General features: G+C 44.1%; 1 protein-coding gene across 1 annotated transcript in view; it reads right to left on the bottom strand.

Moving 5' to 3' along the window:
* Positions 1 to 13,916, bottom strand: part of LOC145355444 (mitogen-activated protein kinase 4-like) — a 116,819-nt gene that overhangs the window by 10,385 nt on the left and 92,518 nt on the right. The window contains exon 5 of the mRNA XM_080207598.1: positions 10,272 to 10,473. Coding sequence (XP_080063724.1) covers positions 10,272 to 10,473 — 202 coding nt within the window. The remainder of the gene's footprint in view (positions 1 to 10,271; positions 10,474 to 13,916) is intronic.

The following is a 13,916-nucleotide window of genomic DNA, read 5'->3' as shown; positions in this document are numbered from 1 at the left end:
CCCAAATATGAACAAAAGAGCTGAATTCCAGAGGCGACAGGGATTGCACTTGACATCAAACCAGCATTTGATCAAGTGTGGCATTAAGGATCCCTAGTAGAACTAAAGTCAGTGGGATTGGGGAAAACTCTCCAATGATTTGAATCATACAAGTAAGATGAATGTGGCTGTTGCCAAGCATCTGAGGACATCACTGTAGGAGTTCCTCAGGGTAGTGTCCTAGGCCAACATCCCTCAGTTGCTTCATTAATGACCTACCCTCTATCATAAGGTCAGAAGTGGAAACTTCATTTGCAACTTCTCAAATGAAGAAGCAACCCTCTCTGTCACTTCTCCAAAAAACTCCAGCAAATTAGCTGACCACGATTTTTCCTTAAAAAAAATCAATGCTGGCTTTCCTTAATTAAACCTGCCTTTGTCCATGAATTATTGTTTCTAGACGTTTTCCCACTAGTCAAGTCAAGCTGGGCTTATCCCTCCCACCTATTTCTGAACAAGGGTGTAAAGTTTGCCATTCTCCAGTCCTCTGGCACCACCCCCAAGGCTAAGGAGAACTGAACAGTTATGGCCAGGGCAATTTCCACTCTCATTCCCGCCCACTCTCCCATGCTCTGTTGAAGGTGTTAAAGTGATACTCTGGTGCATTTTGGCAGCACGACATCCCTGACCTCTACCACGTAGGAGGGCTGCAGACATGTGGAAACAACACCATCTGCAGGTTCTCCACCAAGCTGTACACCATCCTGACCAGGAATCATTCCTTAACTGTCACTGGAATAAAATCCCAGAACTCTTTTCCTAACAGCACTGTAGATGTACCTACACTATATGCATTGCAATGGTTCAGAAGGCAGATCACCACCCAACTTTACAACAGAAACGAAGACAACAAATGTTGGCCTTGCCAGTGACATCCACATATCATGAACAAATTAAAAAAAAAATCAGATGCTGAGAATTCATGCTGAGTAACTCATCTCCTGACTAGCCACAGCATCTTAACAATCTACATGGCATTGAGTGTGATGTAAAATACACCATTGTCTTAATAAGAGCAGTTTCCAACACTCAAGGGATGGGATTTTCTGGCCATGCTTGGTTCAAGACCAGAAAATCCCACCCAAAGTCAACGGACCTTTGATGGCCCAGGTCCCACCAGCTATGATTCTCGCAGTGGATGGGATGGGAAAATTCCACCCAAGGAGTTCGAAACTATCCAGGCCAAAACAGCCTACGAGATCTGCATCCTCTTCCACCAAGTAGGGTGGCATGGTGGCACAGAGATTAGCACTGCTACCTCACAGCACCAGGGACCCAGGTTTGATTTCCGACTTGGTCACTGTGTGTGGAGTTTGCATGTTCCCCCTGTGCCTGTGTGGGTTTCTTCTGGGTGCTCCAGTTTACTCCCACAGTCTGATAGACATACTGGTAAGGTGCATTGGCCAAGCTAAATTCTCCCTTAGTGTACCACAGTGTGGTGACTAAGGGATTTTCACAATGACTTCATTGCAGTGTTAATATAAGCCTTACTTGTGACTGACAAATAAACTTTTTTTAAAAAATTCTGGAAATTCCTACTTAACAGCACTGTGGGATTACCTCCCCTTCATGGGCTTGTATGTATTTAAAACCAGTTCATCACCATCTTCACAACTGCTATCATGAATTGGCAAGAAATGCTGACCCTGCCAGCAACATCTGTATCCCAGAAAGTAATGAATTCCTAAGAAAGATCACGCAACTTCAAATCAACTATAAGCCATTGAAGGAGAATCCTTGTAACTTTCAAATCCACTATCAGTGTTACTTAGACTAAAATTAATTTATAGGATGTGGCTGAGGTTGCTGAACATGCATCTTGCTCACATGTTCTGCGACTCCACATTCTCGAATTGTGGATCATAGAAGGAGCACAAGCCCCAAGATCCATTTCAGTCAGCAAAGGGGTGGTGATGACTCATAACCACTACAATATAAGATAACACTTTCATATCCTCATTCCCCTGTGACTTGACATTGAAATATATATATAACTACTGCTGTACAAGTAGGCACAATTGTGTCTATAGATTCATTAATGCTTGCTCATAACAAAATGCACAGCTAAAAGAAATGAAAATAAAGGCTTGCATTTAGACAGAAGCTTTCATGACCATCAGAATTCACAACATTTTTTTACAGACAATTAAGTATTTTTGAAGTGTAGAAACTGTTGTAATGTAGGAAATGCAGCAGCAGCTCCCACAAACAGCAGTATGATACTGACCATTTTTTAAATGTTGACTGAAGGATAAATATTGGCCAGGACAGTTAGGCTAGCTCCTGTGCTCTTCTTGAACTAGTGCCAGGGAATCTTTTATGTCTACCTGAACGAGCACACAAAGCCTTAGTTTAATGTTTTATCCAAAAGATGGCACATCCAATGGTGCTTCACTCCTTTGGTATTGCGTTGCAATGTCAAACTTATTTTTTTGTATTCACACACTGGAGTGGAGGCCTGAACCCACAACCTTATAACTCAGATTTAAGTGTGCTACCAATTAGTGACTAGCTGATTCATAGAGTCACAAGTTTTACAGCACAGACAGAGGCCCTTTGGCCCATCATGTCAATGCTGACCATCAAGCACCTATCCATTCTAACCCCATTTTCCAGCACTTGGCCTATAGCCTTGTATACTGTGACATTTCAAGTACTCATCTAAATGTTTCTTAAATGTTGTGAGGGTTGCTGGTTCTACCATCCTTTCAGGCAGTGATTCCAGATTCCTCTTCCTTTGGGTGAAAATGTTTTTCCTCAAATCTCCTCTAAATCTCCTGTTCCTTGCCTTAAATCTATGTCCCCTGATTATTAATCCCCTCAACTAAAGGGAAAAGTTTATTCCCATCTATCTTATCTATAACCCTCATAATTTTATACAACTCAGTGAATTCCCCCTTAGCCGTCTCTGCTCTGAGGCAAACAACCCCAGCCTAACCAGCCTCTTGTCATAGCTGAAATACTTCAGCCCAGGCAACATCCTGGTGAATCTCCTCTGCAACCTTCCTAGTGCAATCACATCCTTCCTATCATGTGGCTACCAGAACTGCACATAGTACGCTAGCTGTGGCCTAATGAGCATTTTATACAGCTCCATTATAACCACCCTACTTTTATGGAAACATAGAAATTAGAAGCAGGAGGAGGCCATTCAACCCTCAAGTCTGCTCCACTATTCATTTTGATCATGGCTGATCACTGAATTCAATATTCTGAACCTCCCTTCACCCCATATCCCTTGATCCCTTTAGTTCATACAGCTATATCTAATTTCTTCTTGAAATCGGACAACTTTTTGGCCTCAACTACATGCTGTGTTAGTTCTGTGGTTCCACACATTCACCACCCTCTTGGTGAAGAAATTTCTCCTCACCTCAGTTCTAAAAGGTTTACCGCTTATCATCAAACTATAACCCCTAGTTATGGATTCTCCCACCACTGGGAACATTCTTTCTGAATCTACCTTGCATAACCATGTTAGAATTTTATAAGTTTCTATGGGACCCTTTCTGACTCTTCTAAACTCCAGTGCATGTCATCCTAATTGACTGAGTTTCTTCACTTTTGACAGCCTGCCATCCCAGGAATCAGCCTGGTAAACCTTCACTGCACTTGCTCTACAACAAGGACATCCTTCTTCAGACAAGGACACCAACACTGCACACAATACTCCAGGTGTGGTCTCACCAATGCCCTGTACAATTACAGTCAAACATCCCTATCCTTATACTCAAATCCTCTCGCTATGAAGGCCAACATACTGTTTGCCTTCTTTATTCTCTGCTTTACCTGCTCACTTACTTTCAGCGACTGATGCACAAGAACTCCAAGGTCTTGCTGAGTATCCACCTCTCTCAATTTACACCCATTCAGATAATAATCTGCCTTCTTATTGTTGCTTTCTAAACAGATAACCTCACATTTATCCACATTATATTGCATATATTATTATATTCCATACCTCGATTAATAAAGGAAAGTACCCCATATGTCACTCCAACATAACAAGATCAACACTGCAAGAATGGCATCCAGTGGAGTCCTTGGTTCAGGTCATGATCTCCGTGATGATGGCACGAGTTCTACAGTGCAGGGCTTTAAGTGCATGGTGCTGGCAATAGTGGGAATCCATAGGTGTCAAGGCTAGAGGATGGTGGGGCTTCTAGATCTCACTCCAGCTGCCTCTTTATCCCATGGCAGCCCGAGGCCTACCGCCCAGGAGACCCTAGGGTATCCAGCCCAGCTGAGACCCCTCTCCCTGTCAGCAACACAGCTCCAGCCCAGAACACTGAGGAGGCAGCACTGCAGCACCCATGCTGCTTGAAAGCAAGCTCGGATCCTCAAGCTGCCTGCTCTCCAGGGCATGCTCACCAAGATCATCTCGGTCAGCAGGCCACCTCAACCTCAACTGTGGATCCTAGACGTGGAAGATGGGGGAGGAAGACTAAGAAATGATAGGCACCAGATGGGCACAGGTGAACCAAGGTATTAGTGGAGATATTGCAGTACCTAACTTGTATTAAAACTCACTTTGCTCACCCATAAAGAGTGTCCATGATGTCATGGCTCCACCCTCCACCAACTCTCCACAGCGCTATGTCTCTTGTAAGGATACCAGATCAGAAATCCCAAGGAGTACTATGAAACCAGACTAGATCCCAACTAGTTGCTATTTTGGCATTAGTGTGAAGATAGGATATTTCACTCCAGGTGCGATTCTACTGACACACCGGGAAGCTTTAATTGAACAAACTTTATTTAACAACACAGTTTAACTATAATAAATTAATTATCCTAACACTTAACAATTGAACAATACTTAAACATGCAAGATACAATTCTTAACTGCTAACCTACTCCTGTGAATTCCAATTCAAGCAATATTCCTCTGCGGTAGGGGGGTGGAGTGGGAGCGATCGGCAATGGGATGGGAGAAAAGGAACTCTGTGGGATAGAGGGTGGGAATGAAGTGAGGGGGAGCAATCGACAGGCTTGGGGGGGTGGGGGAACGAAGGGGAACTCTGCAAAGGGGGAGAAGGGTGATTGGTGGGGTTTAAGGGAAGGAGAACTCTGTGAGCAAGACGGCAACCTGCAGGAGAGAGAGTGAGGGAACTCTGCTGGTGGGGTGATCAGTGGCAGAGTGGGAAAGAGGGAAGCACTGCAGGAGAGGGGGTGATTGGATTGGCGGGGGGTGATATTCATGGGGGGTGGGGGTGGGGGCGTGTCCTGGGGGGGGTTGGGGGCAGGAGATCTCCCAGTACACTGGAAGATTGAGGTGCCACGCAATGATGCATCTAGAGCTCAGCAGCTGGCTTTACAGGCGAGCTGAGGCTCCACCACCCCCCCCCCCCCCCCCACCTCCAATATTGCTGTTTCTGAAATCTTCCTATGTGTGACTTGGCTGCCATACATATCAATGCTTTAAAAGAAATTCATTGACTATAAAATACTTTGGTTGTCAGTTATGCTCCTGTTAACACATTCTGCTATTTACCTTTTACCATCCCTTAATGGTGCCATTAGCACTCCCCTTTGTATTATGTCGTCAGCTTTGTCAATCTCTCATTTGCCCTGGCCTACCACTGTTCTTCTATTTTACCCCACCTCCTACTGTATGATTCATTACTTTTCTACCTTTCTTCAGTTCTGCAGAGGGACCATTTGGAGTCAAAACATTAACTCTGTTTCTCTCCAGGCTGCTGCCAGAGCTGCTGCGTTTATCCAGCATTTTCTGTTTTTATTTCAGATTTCCAGTATCCACAGTATTTTCATAGAGTCACAGAATCCTACAGTGCAGAAGGAGGCTACTCGGTCCATCAAGTCTCCACTGACCACAATCCCACCTAGGCCCTATCCCCATAACCCCTTACATTTACCCTAGGTGGTCTCCCTGACATTAAGGTGCAACGTAGCATGGCCAATTCACCTAACCCGCACATCTTTGGACTGTGCGAATAAACCAGAGCACCCAGAGGAAATCCATGCTGGCATGGCGAGAATGTGTAAACCCCACATAAACGGTGACCCAAACTGAGAATTGAACCTGAGTCTTGGTCCTGTGAGGCAGCAGTGCTAACCACTGTGCCACTGTGCCATCCCGCTTTTATTTTGTTGGAATGTCCTGATTTTTTTGAAAGGTGCTATATAATGCAAGAATTTCTTTTCTAATCATTCACATGGAAGTACTTTGAGGTAGAAATTGGAGGTGGGGCAGGGGAGGCGGGGGGGCAATTCTCCCAAAAGTGTTGAAAAGTAGATCATGGCTGTTTTGTCAGTTCAGCTTCGCACCTGAATCTCCCACTCTGTGCACTGCAGAGGTCACAACTGTGAATATCATTAAAAACCCCAGCGGGCAGAGCCTATTCGTGCCACAGTCTGACAGCTCTGGAACTCAGTGCAACTCTGCCTCTCCCCGGGAGGCAGCCCCCCCCCCCCCCCCCCCCCCCCACCACCCCCCAACCCTCTGCCAGACCACCCATCCTGCCAGCCCGACCCAATCACTGGCCTCCCTCCAACCCAGACCAATCCACACGCAGAGTGGCAGCAGAACCCCCCCCACCCCTACCAATCACCCTTAGGCCCTGCCCACAATAGGCCCACCCCTTGGCACTGCCTGATGCCTGTTGGACAGTTCCAAGGTGCCCCCTGGACATGGGCACTTTGCTCCTTAGGCAGTGACGGGGATACGGACTGGCACTGCCAGAATGCCCATGCCCAGGGAATATCATCCCCTGCCGCCTGACTCCTTGAGAAGCCCCGATTGCCCCCTCTTTATTCCTATGGGGTCTCGCGCTAGTTCCCCGAATGTGGGGAGCAACTCTAAACCTCGCTGGAATGAAGTACTCCTGGCAGGATTGGAAATGCCGTCGGGCCCAGTAAATTCCGTGCAAAATATATTTAAAATATGTTAAAATGAAGATTTAAATAACTTATCTCTCTTCTCGCCAGTTTCTAGCGCAGTCTTGACTGTGCCTGTTCTCCGGCTCTGGGAGATATGCACGTGTTCCCGACGCATGCGCGAATCTTGCAAAATGGCCGTCATGCAAATCTCCCAACTGGACTTGTCAGAAAAGTGTGGGTCGCGATGGGAGAATTGGGCTCCAGAGGTGGAACACCTGGATGATTTTTCTCATTCCAGGCTACAGGTGCTGAGGAACACTGTCTAGTTTTGCACAGATAGCAAGACTATAAGGCAGCACAGATCACTTTGCTCAGTAGAATGATAGGACAAGGATTTGTGCCCAGTAAGCTACAGTCAATCAGTGATTTCTACTCTGCTGTTACATGATACCTATTATAAGTGAGGAAAGAGCAGTTTCCCAAGGTCACTTATAGTGGCAAGGACCTTTCAGCTGAAGACAGTGCATGACACAGTTGCACCAAGGAGGAAAAGGAATAGAGATAAATACCAAAAATTATATTATATCAAAATAGCATTTTAAAATTCAAAAATGTCCCAAAATAGCAGTCGAGCAGATAAACTCCCTATGCCTGTGTAAAACATTTTCTGGAATTATTAAGGGCAATCATATCTTAAGAATGTGGCTAGCTGCTAGCATGTTAACTTCCCTAGAAAGCTTGCACTGAAGTTTCAAACTATACTCTTTTTTAAATTTCACTCAGAATGTTACAATTGTTTACACATTTTGTTTACATGCCCAGCATGTCTGCTGACAGGATTTTACATATTGAGTATAGAAATGTTAACATACTTTAAAATATTTTAATTCTAGTTTTTGATTCAAATTATCCTAAAATGAAACAATTTTGTTACACCACATACAATCACTTTTGCCAGGAAATTATGATGTTTTGCCCTGGAAAAGACAAGATATCTTGTGAGATAACTTATGGCAACATTGTCCCATCGAGTCAACATCCTGGAGTTACCATTGAAGAGAAACTGAACTAGCCATATAAATACTGCAGATATCACAACAGGTCAAAGACTAGAACATAGAACATAGAACATTACAGCGCAGTACAGGCCCTTAGTGGAACCAATCTAATGACCCTCTAACCTAAACTATTCCAATATTATCCACATGTCTATCCAATGACCATTTGAATGCCCTTAAAGTTGGCGAGTCCACAACTGCTGCAGGGAGGGCATTCCACGCCCTTACTACCCTCTGAGTAAAGAACCTATCTCTGACATCCGTCCTATGATTATCACCCCTCAATTTAAAGGTATGTCCCCTCGTGTTAGCCATCACCATCCGAGGAAAAAGGCTCTCACTGTCCACCCTATCTAATCCTCTGATCATCTTGTATGCCTCAATTAGGTCACCTCTTAACCTTCTCTCTAACGAAAACAACCTTAAGTCCCTCAGCCTTTCCTCATAAGACCTTCCCACCATACCAGGCAACATCCTGGTAAACCTCCTCTGCACCCTTTCCAATGCTTCCTCATCCTTCTTATAATGCGGCGACCAGAACTGTACGCAATACTCCAAGTGCGGCCGCACCAGAGTTTTGTACAGCTGCAACATGATCTCACGGCTCCGAAATTCAATCCCTCTACCAATAAAAGCTAACACAACGTACGCCTTCTTAACAACCTTATCAACCTGGGTGCCAACTTTCAGGGATGTACACCGAGATCTCTCTGCTCATCAACAGTACCAAGAGTCCTTCCATTAGCCCAATATTCTGTAATCCTGTTACTCTTCCCAAAGTGAATCACCTCACACTTTTCCACATTAAACTCCATTTGCCGCCTCTCAGCCCAGCTCTGCAGCCTAGACTAGGAATACTGAGATGAGTAACTCATCTCTTGACTCCCCAAAGCCCAGTCCACCATGTGCAAGACACAAGTCAGGTAAGTGACGGAATACTCTCTCCTTGTCTGGGTGAGTGCAGCTCCAAAATCACTCAAGAAGGTTGACACCATCCAGGACAAAGCAGTGCACTTGATTGCTACCCCTTTCATAAATATTCAATCCCTCCACCAACAATGAACAATGGCAGTAGTGTGTACTATCTATAAGATGCCCTGCAGAAACTCATCAAGTTTCCTTAGCACCTTCCAGGCCCATGACCGCTACCACCTGGGAGGACAAGAGTAGCAGACATCTGTGAACACTACTATCTGCAGGTTCCCCTGTAAGTCACTCATTATCCTGATTTGGAAATATCCTGTTCCTTCATTGTAGCTGGATCAAAATCCAGGAAGTCCCTCCCTAATGCATCCTGAGTGTACCTGCACTTCAGGAACTGCAGCAGATCAAGATGACAGCTCATTACCACCTTCACAAGGGCAAGTAAGGATAGGTAATAAATGCTGGCTTAGCCAGCAAAGACCAAATCCCACAAATACATTTTTAAAAAGTGAGAATTTGGTGAATACCATTTTTATTTTAAAGTCATATTGACTTCCACTAACACTGGACAAGAATTTCATACTGCAGGCGAGGCGATGGCTGAGTGGTATTATTGTTGGATTATTAATCCAGAAACTCAGCTAATGTTTTGGGTGCACTGGTTCAAATCCTGCCACAGCAGATGGTGGAACTTGAATTCAATAAAAAAAATCTGGAATTAACAATCTACTGATGACCATGCAATCATTGTCGATTGTAGGAAAAACCCATTTGGTTCACTAATGTCCTTCAGGGAAGGAAATTTGGATTCCTAACATGGTCTGGGCTAAGTTTGACTCCAGAGCCACAGTAATGTGGTTGCCTCTCAACTGCCCTCTGAAATGGTCTAGCAAGCCACTCAGTTCAAGGGTATCCACGGACGGGCAATAAACGCTGGCCAGCCAGCGATGCCCATGTCCCATGAATGAATGAAACTAAAACTGCGGTATTTCTTTTGTATTTTCAGGCAGACAATCTGTTCTTACTGTTCTATTTTTAAAAATATTTCTTTCTGCCTGGAAATAGAAAATTGATCAGCATGTAAAGAAGAACAGCTGGTCCATCAAGCCTGCCCCACAATGGCTGGAGAATGACACCTAAACATTTCCTCCCTCCTACTGCTTCTCCTTCTACGTTGCGCTCACACTCATCCTTCACCCCACGGCTGACCTTCATTCACAATGTGAAGATAGCCTTCTGTTCTCTTGCCCAAGTGTTCATTGCAAAATTAGAGGTTCAAATGTGATTATAATAGAATTAAAGTATGTTCTGATGTAGACAGTGGTAAACTCTGTGGAAATAATGGTATCTTAAGCATCATATCTCAGTACAAAGTGCAGGATATAATTTGTACTAATCATTATGTAATACCTCTCCCAGTTCGACATTTGGCTCCGACTGGCTTCCATCAACAGTATGTCATCTATCTCATCTTCAATCCTGAAAGGATGCTGGGATATTGGTTCATCTTGTGGGCAGGAATAAGGGCTCATAAAGAGATGTGCTAGGCCTTCCTCAGCAGTTAATCGATCCATAGAGTTAAATGTCAGTATCTTCTCCAGGAAGTCGATGGCTGTGGCAAGCAGATAATATTGGTTACTGTTGCAAACATTGTAATTGGCTGTCTCAACAGAATTTCACTCTCAGTTTCTACACTAATAAAAGTGATAAACAGGACTCTTCTGAACTCCATGCAAGTAACGTTTGCTTAGTATTTCCGTCTACCTCGACTGATTGAGTGAAAGTGCTCCAGGTTATGTTTCTGCAGCTCAGCAGAGACGCTCTGTGGTGGATTTTATGTATGATTTGTTTTGATCCTTGTGGATCCCTGCATTTTACACATGATCATTTTTTAAAGAAGTAGTGAATAAAGAAAAATACTGTAAAGTTTATTTATTAGTCACAAGCAAGACTTACATTAATACAGCAATGAAGATATTGTGAAATTCCCCTAGTCACCACAGTCTAACATCTGTTCGGGTCAATACACCTAACCAGCAAGTCTTTCAGACAGTGGGAGGAAACTCGGGGGAGTACCTGGAGGAAACCCATGCAGACACAGTAAGAATGTGCAAACTCCACACAGACAGTGACCCAAGCCAGGAATCGAACCCGGGTCCCTGGTGCTACGAGACAGCAGTGCGAGCCACTGTGCTGTCGTGCTGCCCCTTCCAGATATAATTCACATTCATAAAGCAGCACTGATGTCTTTAGGAATTCTTCTGAAATGTAGACCAGGATTCCGCCCCACCCCGCAACATGTTTTCCGGCGGTGGAGGCAGCTCACCGCTGGCTGCCAGCGGGATCTTCCAATCCGGCCAAAGTCCATGGTGCTTTTGCATGGCTTGCAGGCCATGCTGCTAGAGTCCCTGCCATGGGGGAATTGCATTCAGTGGAATTGGAAAATCCCACCAGTGGGAAGGTTCACAAAATCCTGTCCATTGTCACTGTTGTTATGCAATAAAAGAGATAACCATTTTGCATGCCGCAAAAACCCTATCAACAGCAGTGAAATATTGACCAGTTCATCTATTTTGGGTCAGGCAGGACACTAGGAAAACCCTGATCTTCAGTCTAGTTGGATCTTTTACACACACCTGAACAGGTAGGAAGGGGCATCGCCTAGTGTTTAATCTGAACAGTGCAGTGTCATCTGTATTGAAGATGTCAGTCTAGAAACATTGGACTAAGGATTGAACAAACCTTCTAACTTAGAAGCAAAACCTACCATGAAGCTAGGGTGGCAGTGTATGTTAATCTCGGCAACCTTTTTTGGGGGAATTTTGATTTGATTTGAATTTTGATTTGATTTATCATTGTCATATGTATTAGCATACAGTGAAAAGTATTGTTTCCTGTGTGTTATACAGACAAAGCATGCTGTTCATACAGAAGGAAACCTGAGAATGCAGAATGTAGTGCTACAGTCATAGCTATGGTGTAGAAGGAAAGGATAAATTGTAGTTTAAAACAAAATGAGAAGTGAAAAACTATAAATCTGGAAAGTTGCAAAGGGAAGGGGAAGGAAAGAAATTAAGGCATTAAAAATGTTTGGCAATTACAGCTGTCTCTTGCAGTCCACCTTTGTGTGACTGTTCTTTCTTGGCTTCCTTAACTGTCAGCACAGCATTCATTTTTAAAATTTATTAATTCGTGGGACATGGGCATTGCTGACTGGCCAACATTTATTGCCTGTCCCAAATTGCCCTTGAGGAGGTGGCGATGAGCTGCCTTCTTGAATTGCTGCAGTCCCACATGCTGTGGGTTGACCCTCAAGTGCCGTTAGGAAGGGAATTCCAGGATTTTGACCCAGCGACTGCAAAGGAATGGCGATATATTTCCAAGTCAGGATTGGGTGTGACTTGGAGGGAATCTTGTAGGTGGTGGTGCTCCCATGCATCTGCTGCCCTTGCCTTTTTAGATGGAAGTGGTTGTGGGTTTAGAAGGGGCTGTCTAAGGATCTTTGGTGAGTTGCTGCAGATATCTTGTAGATAGTACACACTGCTGCTACTGAACATCGGTGGTGAAGGGGGTAGAAGTTTGTGGTTGCGGTGCCAGTTAAGTGGGCTGCTTTGTCATGGATGGTGTCAAGTGTCTTGTGTGTTATTGGAGCTGTACCCATTCAGGTAAAGGGGTGTATTCCATCACACCTGACTTGTTTTCAAATCCCTCCATGGCCCTTGCCTTTCCCTAGCTCTGTGATCTCCTGCAAGCCCACAACCCTCCAAGGTATCTGTGCTCATCTTATGCATTCCCAACCATAATCACTCCACCACTGGAGGCTGTGTCTTTAGTTGCAAAGGCCCTCCCTAAGCCTCTCCACTTCATTTTCCTTCTTTAAGACACTCCTTAAAGCCTACATCTTTGAACAAACTTTTAGTTATCTGATGTAATATTTCCTTACATGAGTTGGTGTCATTCTTTGCTTTATAATGCTCCTGTGAAGTGCCTTGAGTCATTTCATTATGTTAAAGGCACTAAAGTGTTGTTATAGAATCCCAGAATGTTGGAGTGATGGGTCACTCAGCCACCTGCTCTAATACTTCTCTCACTTCCAAGCAAACTTTGTATCGTAAAATTTATTTTGTTTGTTTAATACCATGGAATCTTCTAGTTTTATTTTCTTATTAAGTATCTGAGAATTCATATTTCATCTAAGTTAAACAAAGAGTTACTATAACCTAACCGGAATATAACAGTTCCAATTTAAAAGAAAAGATTGAATTCCTCCACTCCCTCTTCTTATATGATTCCTGATAACATCACAGCGAATCTACATCCTACCTTGTCCATTGGTTGTAATAACCTTCTGATAATAAATAATTGACATTCAAGAATAAGAGTGATGAATTTTTGGGAACTAGAGTCATCAGGGGTTATAAAGTAAAGTTTATTTATTAGTCACAAATAGGCTTACATTCACACTGCAGTGAAGTTACTGTGAAAATCCCCTCGTTGCCACACTCCGACGCCTGTTCAGCTACACTGGGGGAGAATTTAGCATGGCGAGTGCACTTAACCAGCACATCTTTCAGACTGTGGGAGAAAGCTGGAGCAGTTGGAGGAAACCCACGCAGACATCAGGAGAACGTTCAGAATCCGTGCAACAGTGACCCAAGCTGGGAATCGAACCCTGGTCCCTGGCGCTGTGAGGCTGCAGTACTAACCACTATGTTGGAGATATGGGGATAATGTGGGAAAATGCAATTAAGGTTGAGGACCAGTCATGATCCAAAGTGTCATATAGCCCACTCCAGCTCCTTCTTCTTACATTCTAATCCAACAGCAGCTTAATGAAGTTCAATTTCAACATCACTTCTTTGCTCTTGTGGTTCCCCACCTCTCAATGAAAAGCCACAAATTCCAGTTGTCTCTTGTTACATCCTTTCAACTGTCACATCCTGTGGTATCCTTAACAACTGGTACATCTGTTCATATTAACAGTTTTGCCTTCCCTGTTTGCATGATAGGAGGTGTATCTCCAGTGTATCTTCGTCCTTCACAGATGCCCTCTAT

The sequence above is a fragment of the Carcharhinus amblyrhynchos genome, chromosome 1 (genome assembly GCF_965287045.1).
Source record: "Carcharhinus amblyrhynchos chromosome 1, sCarAmb.v2.hapA, whole genome shotgun sequence".
Taxonomy (NCBI): Eukaryota; Metazoa; Chordata; class Chondrichthyes; order Carcharhiniformes; family Carcharhinidae; genus Carcharhinus; species Carcharhinus amblyrhynchos.
Note: the sequence above shows the minus strand (reverse complement) of the source record. Positions and strands in the feature narration are given on the sequence as shown.